The sequence below is a fragment of the Centropristis striata genome, chromosome 23, assembly GCF_030273125.1.
Source record: "Centropristis striata isolate RG_2023a ecotype Rhode Island chromosome 23, C.striata_1.0, whole genome shotgun sequence".
In the NCBI taxonomy this organism is placed as follows: Eukaryota; Metazoa; Chordata; class Actinopteri; order Perciformes; family Serranidae; genus Centropristis; species Centropristis striata.
In genome coordinates, this window is record NC_081539.1 from 18,716,071 (window position 1) to 18,728,968 (window position 12,898).

The following is a 12,898-nucleotide window of genomic DNA, read 5'->3' on the forward strand; positions in this document are numbered from 1 at the left end:
GGAATAGTTTGATATTTTGGGAAATCTGCTTACGTGAAGAGTTGGATGAGAAGATCAATATCACTCATGTTTGTATAAGAAATATGAATATCACAATAATTGGTATGGTTTTCTGCTTACTTTTGGTGTTCCTTCTTATTCATTCTTTGTAGTTTTTTCTTCTAAATCATGTTTGCTTTTCTTTCTGTTCCTCTAATTATTTTATGTTAAGTTTCTTTGTTGTTGTTATCTTTTTGTTTTTTGCTGTTATTTTTAAATTGTTTTCATTTTTGCTTTTGTCCCCAAGTTAAGGGGAGGTCTGTCGTCTAAGCCTGTGGCAGTTATTTTTCATTAACTGGATGTTATTGATGTTTTATGTGTGTTTATATAAAGAAAAGAATAGAAATATGAAGCTACAGCCACTCAGCCAGCAGCTAAGTTAGCTTAGCTTAGCATAGCATAAAGGCTGAAAACAGGGGAAACAGCAATTCTTATTATTATTCCCTTATTAAAATTCAACCTCTGCAATTAACCCATCCTTTTTACACACTAGTGAACACACACCATGCTAGGAGCAATGGGCAGCACATGACTGCGCCCAGGGAGCAGTGGGAGGTTAGCTGCCATGCTCACCGGACCGCCTGTTGTTTTTACAGTTGGGTTTTTGTACAGAATAAACAAATTAGATATAAAATGTTAATGTGTGTGCTTTAGATGTGCTGGTAGGTACATTTTTGTCTTGCTGTTTCACCCTTTTCCAGCCTTCGTACTTAGCAAACTAAGCTATCTGTGGTCGCTTCACATTTAATTGTATCTTCTCATCTAACGCTTGTCAAGAAAACAAAAGTGTATTTCCTGTACAGAAGCCCTGAAAGTTAGTGAGAAAATATGTTATGAGTAAGTGAAAAAACTTTTTTCAATGATAATCTTTCTTAGATTCCTATTGGTTTTTCTTCTGTGAAACATTAGCCAGAAAAGTTTTTCTGTGAAAACCGATGGAAAAAGGTGTTTTGGTACCTTATATTTAGAGTGCATAAAGAAATTAAAACTCATCTACTTTTTGTTCTATTTAGAAAGTGGGGTAGTTTTAGCCTCTATTGAAAAATGAAAATCAGAGGAAAAGAAAAATCTTGTCACTTGGCAATTTTCCCACCTGTTTCACAGATGAAAGGAAAACAAGAAAATTATGAAGAGGATTTTATTTTTCTCCTGGTATTTTTCTCACGCCTCTCAGGGCTTCCGTAGTCCAAGAATACCTTTTGTGGATCCCATTTTGCTTTCCATCCAGCATCATCAGTATAGAAACTAGAAAGAATTCAGCAGAACACCTATCAAATATCTCCGGACTCCTTTCTGTAGCATGTAAGTGACATCCGAGTACATGACTGCTGTGACGATAATGTCCTCCATGTTGTCCTCCTCGAGTAAGAAGTGCCTTCCGACACAGACCGCAGAGTGTGAGACATAACCAAAGCGTCGTCTTTGGGCTTTGAGTTTACCATTGTGGGCAGAGTTCAGTTCTGTACCTTCAACACATTTTGAAAAGTCTTAAGTTCCTCTTAACTACTAGTTGAGCTGTGAAATGCCATGTCACACCTGAAACACAAAACCTAAACAAATCTCTTTTAGAAAGCTGAGAATGGCACTTAGCTGTTGGTGGCTGCCAACAGACACTTACTCATCTTGTTAAATATTTGTGGTATAAGTGGCCGTGCTTTTTGTTACATGTTAGGTTAAAGAAAGGCACGAATTCAGAAATCCCAGCGACCATCTATAAAACTAAAAAAACGATTAAAATGACAATCAGTTTGAGGCAGCAAAGCAGTCCTTTAGTCAAACTTTATACTTATTTTAGCATTTTGTTGTTATAAAAAGAGTCCTGTAGAACTGGAGATACGATTACAAGCACTCATTTTGTTAAGTTTTGCAGTCAGTCACTTTATTTTGTATATTGTATTTTAAATAACTCAACCTTTGTATTAATTTGAGCCTCAAACAAAGTGCCCATATACAAATGTGTCTGCATCACAGAGCCCATAGAAACAGTATGTAGACGGACAGATGATGACACATCTGGCCACATTTCTGCCCTAGTTGTCCTGAGTCTTAGCTCAAGTGTGGTTAATAAATGTATGTATAATAGTTCCACTACATCTGGAGCATTAGAGCAGCAGTACTAACTGAGAAGACTGGAGAAAGTTCTAGAAAGTTCTTGTTGTTTATCGTAGCCATTCACTTGTTTGTAGACGTGTCATCATGATTTCTGTTGTTGTTACTACAGTATATGATTGTGTTTGTGTCCATCACATTCTATGTTCTGTCAGATTATATGTTAATAGCACTTTGAATACATTGAGTGTAGGACTACAGTTTTCACTAAATGTACATATGTAATGTTTTTGATGATAAAAAGGTAATAAATTGAATGTTCTATCATGTATCCGCACATTTTTTATTCTAACAGGAACATCGAATGAAAGGTAAGTAATAGCTAATGATGATCATGAGTTTGGCTCAGAATAGATTTTTTTCAGACATCAACGCCATAATTCTGTTCATATTGTAACACAAAAATAAACATGGATGTTGATCCAGGATCTCGGAGAAGAAAAAAAAATAACATACCGGTAAGAACAATATCTGGGGAAGTACAGCAGTCAAACTTACTTGTACAAAAGCAGGGTAAACAATTCAGTATCAAGATAATGTATAGAGAACCATTCATTTTCAAGTGCATTATTAATGTCAGAGATGACATGTAGTCGTTGTGAGAGCTTTACTATGAACCTGACTCTGTTCAATGCCATGAAACTCAGCATTTAACTTGTTACAATAACATGTCTCTTTGGCGCCCCCCACAGGAAATGTTACCACGTGGTAACTTTTCTACACAGTATTGCTCATTGAAATAACGAGCCCATCACCAGTGTGTAGAGTTCAGTGAGGGTTTATTCTGGTAAACAAGAAGGGTAACAACTAGTAACTACTAACAACTAGAAAAGGGCAGACCTCTGTCATGGCCGTGCCCTAACTCCCAATAAACAAAAGTATGAATCCTGTAATTGGATCAGCTTAAGAGTTGAACTGATTCTTCCTTGGTCTGCGCTACACCTTTCCACCAAGTTTAATGAAAATTGGGCCAGTAGTTTTTCCGTAAATCTGCTGACAAACAGACAAACCATGAATATAAACTCCTTATTGATGGTAATAGCCACCAATCAATGATTATGTGACGCTGCAACATGAATTTTTTTGTTGGAAGGCGTAATCAAACATCCATATTGGTCTCAGTGTGAGTGGTTATAACGCAACAAAAATATTTTTGTTCCTCCTTTCATCCATGGAGTGTAAAGGCTTCATGGAAAACTATTTCTGGGCCAGGTACAGGAACTTCTGTCTAGGAGAAATGTCCTGGCCATATTTGTTTTTGCTAGGATGGTAAAGCCATCACCTCCTCTAGAAGAACTTGGTTAAGTTTGGTTTGGTTTAGGCAAGAGTAAGATTGTTTATGGTTAGGGTAAGCCAATCAGAGGCAGAGTAGGGTAGGTAATGTCTTTGCCATCCTAGCAAAAAAAAGGTTTCCTGTACTCTCCGCTGTTGGCATGTCAAACTCTTGATGATGCTCCTAGCCAGTCTGCCACAAAACCCTCTGAAAAACCACAAATTGTCGTTTTTCTACTGTGTGCATATTAAACAAACAAGATGTTCGATGATGTGTTAATTTTAAGCCATTTTGCATTTAGCCAAGCTAAGTTAAGCTAACTGACTGCTAGCCATAGCTTTATATTTACCTCAGAAATACCTTTGTGGTATCAATCTTTTGATTTAACTCTCAGCGGGAAAGTAAATAAGCACATTTTTTTTAAAAATCCCCAAAAACTATTTCCTAGAACACAAAGATGCAGGGTCTTCGTCAATTTCAAAGAAAATCATTTGCTTTCCTATAAATAGTTTTCAGTCATGCTGCTTTGATCCTTTCTGTCTAGTTTCTTTCTTTCACACTCCCACTTAACAGAAAACCAACAAGGTAGTGACTATGACTTTCTTTTATTTATACCACATGGGAGTCATTTACAGTCACACATATCAGTTTCAGTATTGCTGTCCACACGCACTGCACCACAAGTATCATAGTCAAATGCACAGTTGCCGCTTCTACTGTTTTGCCGGGAACAGTGAGATGAGAGAAGGAAGGCAAAAACTTCCAAACTATATTGTCCCTTTATGTTCCACATTTCTAGCTTGTCCACATTTGTCTTGTTTCCTAGCAGGATAGCCTGCATATCCATTACTGCCTCTGCCACAGCCTCCATTTCTATGGAGATAAATGAATCACATTACACATAAACAACACACAGCATAATAGCACTACCATAAACCTTAAATACTGATTTACAGAAGCATCTAGGCAAGCTTAGAAACCATACAAAATAATAAATATAACTTGGAAAACTTGACAGCTTCTCATAAAAATTGCTTTGTTTTTTTAATTACACTTTTCAACACAGAGTGAAAAAAAACCCAGAACACATTCATCAATAAACAGTAGATAGACAGAGTATAAGGAGCCATAAACTAAAGCACAGGATTATCTAATTAGAGTTTAGCTTTCATAATAAGAGCACGCTGTAAGTAGAATGCAGCCATCCTAGACGGAGAGCCCTTTGGGGAAAGCAACAGTCTCAAGTGATGGTACAGTGCTGAGTGACTGCTTTTCTTTTCCGTTAGATGATTAGACACCATTGTCAAGCTTTGAATGGAAACCAGGAGGGATGAAAGTAAAAGGAGAGCAATTACACAGGCTTTTGTCAATCGTTTTACTCGGGGGTTAGGGAAGTGAAAAGAATGATTATACAGGCTTTTGTCTGCTCTTTGGGCATGACGGTTACTGTCAAATATTGTTTTGCCCAAAACAAATATTTCCTCAACAGTAATTATGAAGTACATACTACATTTAATTAGTGGGAGCGAGGTTGGACACAAACAAACCCGTCAGCTCTGTGAGACTTACATGAGCCACCAGCTTGTTAACTCATTTCAAGCCACAGGATGAATATTAATCAATGTCACTGTTATCCCTGCATCTTATTAAAACAAGTCAAATAAATAATTAGAATCTGGCTGTCTTCAGAAAGTATTCAGGCCTCTTCACTCTTTGCATGGTGTTGGAGACATGCAATGTGAATTGAGGGACCTTACACACACAGGTGCCTTTCTAAACAATGGCCAATCAATTTAATTTGCCACAGGGGGACTACAATCAAGTAAGAGTGCCACAGCTCTGTATATGAAGGATTTCAGTTTTTGATTTTTATTCAATTGGCGAAAATTTCTAAAAGCCTGTTTTTAATTTGTTATTATAGGTTAAAGGGTTTAGATTGTTGGGAAAAAAATACAATTTAATCCATTTCGAATTAAATCATCAACACCATAAAGTGTTCAAAAAGTGGAGGGGTCAGATTACTTACTGCTTTGTTTGTGAAAAAAAAAATACTCCTCATTCACATTATGCAGTTTGTCATATTTATGTTTGCTCATATATTATAAGGCTGACGTTTGGTTTTGTGTGAGCGTGCAGTCTGAAGGTTGGCATAGACCGGGCAATTTTTTATCTGCCTGGACTTCTTTGCCTTCCTGGGACACACAGAGATGTTCTCATAGAGGTTTGGCTGTGAATTCGAGGTACATTATGTTAGTATATGAAGTGTTAGACAAGGACATGTGACAGATGATAATGACTGAGCTTGGCAAAAAGTAAAAAAATGTTGAACTAAATAAATGGAAATGTGCTTTTTATAAAGATAGAAAAATACCTTATAACATTACATCCGAAAACTGAATGGACTATAAAGGAAGTAAGAATATAAATTTACTTTGTATATTTTATATCTTGACAAGCTGGTCTTATACATTATCCATAAGCCAAAAGTTATTGTTAAGTTAGCAGCAATAAACACAGTGTATCAGGTTACATGATGACAGGATGTTCAGTATCAAACAAGATTAGCGGAAAATCGGAACAGTTTTATAATGAAGTGCATGTCTGAAGAGAAGGTAAGGCAGAACTCTAAAAGTGTCAAGTGCAAAGACAAGAGTAGAGATGATGACTAATGTGAGGCTCACCTGTCTCTGAGATGGGTGCAGTTTCACATTGTACTCCTCTCTCCGGCTCTTCTTTCTGTGGTGATTAATGGACAAATGTAAACAAATAACAAAACAGAAATGTATTTCAGTTGCAACCTCACTCTTTCATTGCTAGTTTTTATCTGCAAGTTATTTCTGGCAAGAAAATGGAAATAATACTGGCCTGATTGTTAGGAAATGGAGGGGATCTAAATGCCGGGGTTGATACACAAGTTATTTTGCACTTTTGTGAACACTGTGAGATAGGGCATTTGTGCAGCATTCATGTGATGTCTCAATAATCAGAAAATTAGTTCCTGACTGGGAAAATTCATGTGAATGTCCCCCTCAAACTGGAAAAACAACTCACCCAAAAAAAAGTTAGCTTTGCACGTTTTACTCACACAAATACTGGAAACCACTATCAACATTATGTTTAACCCTACTGTTATGTTGCGGGTCAAATTGAACCATTTCAAAGTTTAAAAATGTAAAAAATAAATAAATAATGGAACGTAAAACCATTGTATTTTATGTAGGTCTTTACAATGTTCTTAAAAAAAAGTTTTAACACGCATTTCTTTTAAATTAAAAACGAGTGAATTATCCTCATCAAACTTTTTTTTTTGGATAATTAAACATACCCAAGGGTCAAATTGACCCATGAACATTATTGCTGTTCCTGAGAAACGAACATAACAGGAGGGTTAAATGTTCTAAGCTATAAAATACATACATAAATATATATATATATACAAAACATATTCTTTGTCGTGTCTATGTTGTTTCCACGACCTAAAGCTCATGAAAACAAGCTGGAAGAATGTCTTCCTAACTCTGGAAGTGGGACCGTCCAAGGATGTGAATGCGTTCTCTGACTGCTGTTCTACTCAAATAATAAAATTCCATTTTTAGCTATGCTAGTAGCTAGCTGCTATAAGGAAGGCTGTTTTGGTCTTTAGTTCAGTGCACCACTTTGGTCTAGACTCAGCAACTATTGGATGGACTTCCATAAAATGTTTTGGGGTTACGGTTAGTAATCCTTACTCTAAACCCCTGATCCTAAACCCTAACCCATTCATGGTCTCCAGAGGATGAGTCAGATAAACTGTATTTTCAATGAAAAAAAAACATTTCTGCCGGACTTCCCTCGTTCAGACTTATTCTAATCTTTTTCTTGTGAATTACTCAATAATTAAACCTCTTAAAATAATTTGCACTTGTGTTGAGGTGGTAAATGCAGCAGACATTGTTTCCTTGTGAGAAGAAGCACTGCTCGAGCACCACAATAAACTTTTGTTAATGAAATGTCCCCACAACTATGTGATGGATTGCTATTTGATGTCAAACAGATATCCTAATGACTTTGGTGTCCTTTTACTTTCCCTCTGAATTTCACTTATCTGCTGAAGTATCTAAACATCTACTTGATAGATTGGCACACAGTTTTATTAAGGCATTCATGAGTGTGAGACGATAAATCCTTAAAACTTTGTCAATCCCATAAGTTTTTCTCTATTCCCACCGTGATGCTGTAGTTGTGTTTGTTTTGAACTAAAATGTCTCGACCACTACTGGATGGATTGCCATGAATCTACAGACATTATCTCACTCAGCCCTTTGTTTCAAACTACAAAGATCCAAGCATTTAAAGCCAATGAATAGACCCATATGTTTTATATATAAAGATAATTGAAACCACACAGGAGGTTCATACCTTTGCTTCACTGCCAGTATGATGATGGCAATGAGTAGAATAAGCCCAGCAGCTGCAGCTCCGATGTAAATATACATCATGTACACAGACAGGCTGAATCCAGCTGAAAGATAGAGAAAATATTTTTAACAGCCTGAATCCAATGGTTTGTTTTTCAAGAGAAAATAAAATGGTGTGGTTTCTTCTGTATTTGTGGTAAATGACACATATATTCTGACTCATTGTTTGCATAGAATGTAGGGGTAAAGCATAAATGTAACACACACACACAGACACACAGACACACACACACACACCTCATGACAGTATTGAGAGATATGTCACAGGATTTTGTGGTTTCAGACATAAATGTAACACACACACACACACACACACACACACAGAGACACAGACACAGAGACACAGACACAGACACACACACAGAGACACAGACACAGACACACACACAGAGACAGAGACAGAGACAGAGACAGAGACACAGACACAGACACAGACACAGACACACACACACACACACACACACACACACACACACACACACACACACACACACACACACACACACACACACCTCCCTTGTGACAGTATTGAGAGATATGTCACAGGATGTTGTGGTTTCAGAAGGTGTGAGTCTATTTGAGTTTGCTGAATTGCTTGAGATTAACATCATATGCATTGTTTTATTGTATTCATTATGTTTCATCCATCACTGTACTCCGTGAGACATATTTGCATCCATAAATCATTTTAAGTGTGACAAACAATTTATCATCCATGTGTGTATGTTAAGTGCTGCATGATGTGCGTCTCAGTACCTGGAGGGGGCACTGTGAGCAGCACAGTGGTGGTCCGCACCCCTGCGTCTGTGCTGAATGTACAGCGATAGAAACCGCCATCCTCCTCCTCCACACCTGTCAGGTGCAGACCAACATCCAGGGTGTCTGCGCAGCTGACCCTGCCCCTGTCGCTGTAGTCCTCGCCCACCAGGCCCCCTTCCACCTTCTTACACACTCCGATGATGCCCCAGGGCTGGCCATGAGGCATCTTCTCCAAAATGACTTGGTAAACAGTACCATTGTGCTCGTGGTTGCAGCTGATGGTCAGGTTGTTGTTAGGCTCTGCCACCAGCTCTGTGTCCGTCTTGATCACCTCTGGGGTGGGGGGCTGTGTGCTGTTGTCTTCTTCTGGGGGCTCGTCTGTGAACACAAGAAGGCAGAGGACACACAGGAAGTAGCTCGTCAAAGAAAGAAGTGTGATGGAAATGAAAGAATCTATAAAATCTAATTTCCAATAGAGGCGCAGTGATTTAAGACAGCTCAACATTTCCACTCTGTGTATTTTCTGCTGTGTCATTTACCTAAATCTTCCACATGAATGTTCCTCGTCCAGGGGCCTTGAGGGAACGTCTGAACTGAGCAGTGGTAAACCCCAATATCCTGGTGAGTGACGTTCCTCATGGAAATGCTTCCGTCCAAAGGCGTGGTCCTCAGGAATTCTATCCTCTCCCGGTAGTGGTGAGAAAACGCCACTCCATACTCTGGATGGAAAACAGCTACGGGATCCTTGTCTGGCACTTTGGTCCAGGACACCATGCTGAGGTTGCCGTCCCAGGGACACAAACAGTTGAGAACCATCCCTTCCTCCAGACGCACTGTGACGGCCTCCATCTGCTGGACAGCAACTAGACAGAGTGCGTTTTTCTTTTTATTTAAAATCTTGACAAAATATAGAAATCATGACTCGTGCTGAAGGTGCTAAACTTAAGCTATATACAAGAATTAGCAATTCTTTGTAGGATTATAACAGACTGATTCTATTTTCTATTTATAAATCATATTTACACCAATGTAACATGACAAAAAAAAGGCCATGTATCCTCACTAAATCTCCCATGCCTGAAGATTAACACAGCCATTCACGGCTTTGAGGCCATCCCTCGGTTAATGGTAATTAGGTTAATTTGCGCCAGTACACAGAAACACAACTAACAATAGTTGGTGATCAAGCTTCCAAGTTTTCAAAGCCTTTTGTCCGAGCTGAATGACAACTGATTTCAAGTCCAGCGATGCCCCTGGGAGAGCTCTGGCAGGTTTAGAATAACAATGTCTCACAAAACTCACAATAACAAGCTTTCCTACCATCATACCAGTCAATTTCAGTAAAAAACAATGGAAAAAAGACATGCTTGGTCTAAATTATGAATGAAACATTAGAAACTGGTGAATGCACAACATTTTTTTTTAAATAAATTAGACACTTTTCAGAGTACTGAGAGGGGAGAATAAATACCACTTTCAACAGTCAATAAAAGACATTTTACCAGTCATGAATCTACTATAACATTTAAATATATAAAACAACTCCTTACCTTTAAGAAAAGGAAGAAAGATGAGTACCACGAAGTACCAGTGGTCCTTTTGTACAGCTTCCATCTTGCCCCACCGAGGGAGAATGAAAGCTGCATTGATGAGACGAGTGGAGAAGCACCCGAGCTGCACTTCCTGCTAGCTCTCTGGCTACAGAGAAACACTTGAGCTACTGGGGCACACTTCATGGTAGCCCACTGTTAGCTCATTCCACACAGAGGGGCACTTTATCACTCGGGCTGGGAATGGGAGGCAGGCTTATGGCATAATGTGGCACGTTGGGATCCCCACTGATGTTGCTAAATTGTCCCCATGTTGCCCTCAGCTACCTGAAGTTCTGCAAACTATAAATGCCTTAATCTTCCATACAATTCTTTTATCTTTTAATCAGGACTTTTGGGTACTTTTTTTGGGCACTTTATAAAAAATAAATTCATGAACAAGGGAAGAAAAGCTTGAATTGAAATAAAATTTGGTTTGTGAGGTTTTTAAAGATGCCTAAGCGTAACAGTTTCAGTCTGTTCACCAGTTTGGTCCAGACTGAAATATCTCACGATTTCTTTAATTGCTATAAAAATTTGATTTTTCATGTTTCCCAGATTTGGACTTTGGCGATCCCCCAACTTTTCCACCAACATGCCAACACGTGGTTGTTATTTGTGGTTCAGAGTTCAGTATTTCAACATTTATTGGAAGAATAAAATTATTTTCCACTGATGGAAATAGTCATAAAACAGGGTAAAACAGGATTCTAAAAGGTTTTTAGTATCTGGGAAATGTTTGTGTCAAGTGTTCTGATGGTTATCACCAACCAACCCAAGGTGGTATGTTGTGAAAAGCAGCTTAACACCACACCACCACAACCACAATAGCCGTCGTTAAAGCCACATTTGTACTTCCTGAAAAATGAAACTTTAAACAAAAAAAAAAACCCCAGTAGAGTGTGTATGATTTGTTCCAGTGAGACAAGACAGTAGCTAAAACCTGCCACTTAGCACTTTAATATCAAAATTATTATGTGACAAGTATAAAACATGATGCAAAAAACAATATAAATACACTCAGTTATTTAGCAGCTGGGAAAGGTTTTCAAGGCACTTCAACAGGTAGGTAGTCACATGATCCTGTTTGTTCTCTGCATCTGTGGTTCATAGAAGAAAAAGCACAATTGTAAACAATGGGACATGCAAAACCAAACAGTCACTTTCAGCGGCAAGCAGGTGCTGATAAGTCTTCATCAAAGTGAATAAATGCATACCCTTCGTAGAGATTTTACGTGCCTCCTCAATCCTCAATCGAACAGAGGGACACTTCAAAGAAGTCTTAGCCTTTGAGAGGAAATTAGAAAGACACATTAGGAAGAGTTGATGAGCGTTCTTTTTTTCAGTTTATAATCAGGAGATAAAAAAGGTTGGTCGTGTCTTCTCTATGTGAGAGGACAATGGAGCTTTGAAGCAGATTTATTTATAGCAGACAGAGTGAAGACACTCCAGGATTTTTATTTGACATATATCGCCAATAAACTCCCACATCAGCCAGTGAAATGTACACTAAAATAAAATTTTAGTGCTTTGATAGGTGTGTGTTTATGTGTGTGTGTGTGTGTGTGTGTTTACCCTCTGATTGTTATGGAGCAACGCCCAAAGTGCAGATGCTCCCATAGAGCGGATTTCCATCTCTTTACTGCTCAGACAGGATAGTAACACCTTCATGGCTTTGTCTGGAAAAAAGATGTGCAGATAATCAGAGGTGTTAAACAGCTGACTACTCAGATCCCTTATTAAGGTAAAAGTACTAACAACACACTGAAATTACTCCACTACAAGTAAAAGTCCTGCATTCAAAACTTACTGAAGTAAAAGTACAAAAGTATCAGCATTAAAAGGTACTTAAAATATCAAAAGTAAAAGTACTTGTGAAGCAGAACGGACACGTCCTGTTCATTTTGGTTTCATTTTCATAGTGATATTTTTGAAGAGATTAAAAAAAGTTTACACTTTATCTGTCAATATTAAATCAAATTGTCACAATAATTTTAAGGAAAGAGGTAAAAAAATATTTTATTCAAACTTTATGGGCAACCGTGTATTATTAGGGACCGAGCACTAACGGTGCGAGGACCCTATTGAAATTAAAGAAATTATTATTATTGGATTAGTATTATTAATGCATTTATGTAAGTAGCATTTTAATTTTAACTACTTAATATACTGTTATGATGTTCAGTTAAAAAAAAAAGTCTAATCACTTTAAATCTATCATGATTTTCATGTTAAATCTTGACCTGAAAAGTCACTAAAGCTGTCAGCTAAATGTAGTGGAGTAAAAAGTACAATATTCGTCTTAAAATGGAGTAGAAGTATAAAGTTACATAAAATGGAAATACTCAAGTAAAGTACAAGTCAAAACTGTCCTAGTAAATGAACATCCATCTGATAAAAACATACAAAATTAGCATATAGAAACTATTGACGTGTAAAACATAGTGTGCGGTTTAACCACACTTTTATTATCTGGGTCATTTCCTCATAACTCCCAGCCACATTAGTTTGCATTTTTGTGGAAACCTGACGATAGGAACATGGTCCTATCACTCATTTCTTGTAAGATGGTTGTTTGATTGAGAATATAGTGTACGCACAGCATACACAGGATATGTGATCTTTCCACAGGAAACAAAAAAATCATGTCACTTGACAGTTTACACCCACCT

At 37.8% G+C, this 12,898-nt stretch overlaps 2 protein-coding genes across 5 annotated transcripts in view; both read right to left on the minus strand.

The window, feature by feature from the left end:
- Positions 1 to 4,125: 4,125 nt before the first annotated feature.
- Positions 4,126 to 11,057, minus strand: cd226 (CD226 molecule). Of its 4 annotated transcripts, none has more exons than XM_059326485.1 (7): positions 10,188 to 11,056; positions 9,177 to 9,500; positions 8,635 to 9,015; positions 7,820 to 7,922; positions 6,103 to 6,157; positions 5,793 to 5,823; positions 4,156 to 4,294 (listed from the first exon to the last, which is right to left on the minus strand). In XM_059326485.1, the coding sequence occupies exons 1-6, from the start codon at positions 10,249 to 10,251 to the stop codon at positions 5,794 to 5,796; spliced, it is 957 nt and encodes a 318-aa protein (XP_059182468.1). In that variant the 5' UTR covers positions 10,252 to 11,056; the 3' UTR covers positions 4,156 to 4,294; position 5,793. The 4 variants fall into 4 exon arrangements, with proteins under 4 accessions (XP_059182470.1, XP_059182468.1, XP_059182467.1 ...); XM_059326486.1 differs by lacking the exon at positions 4,156 to 4,294 and adding an exon at positions 5,531 to 5,648; XM_059326487.1 differs by lacking the exon at positions 5,793 to 5,823 and having other exon boundaries at positions 4,126 to 4,294; positions 10,188 to 11,055.
- A 106-nt stretch (positions 11,058 to 11,163) lies between these two features.
- rttn (rotatin) overlaps positions 11,164 to 12,898 on the minus strand; it is a 38,242-nt gene continuing 36,507 nt past the window's right edge. Inside the window, exons 47-49 of the mRNA XM_059327347.1 lie at positions 11,802 to 11,905; positions 11,444 to 11,513; positions 11,164 to 11,326 (exon numbers count right to left, since the gene is read on the minus strand). Of these exons, the coding sequence (XP_059183330.1) occupies positions 11,247 to 11,326; positions 11,444 to 11,513; positions 11,802 to 11,905 (254 nt within the window). The 3' untranslated portion in view covers positions 11,164 to 11,246. The remainder of the gene's footprint in view (positions 11,327 to 11,443; positions 11,514 to 11,801; positions 11,906 to 12,898) is intronic.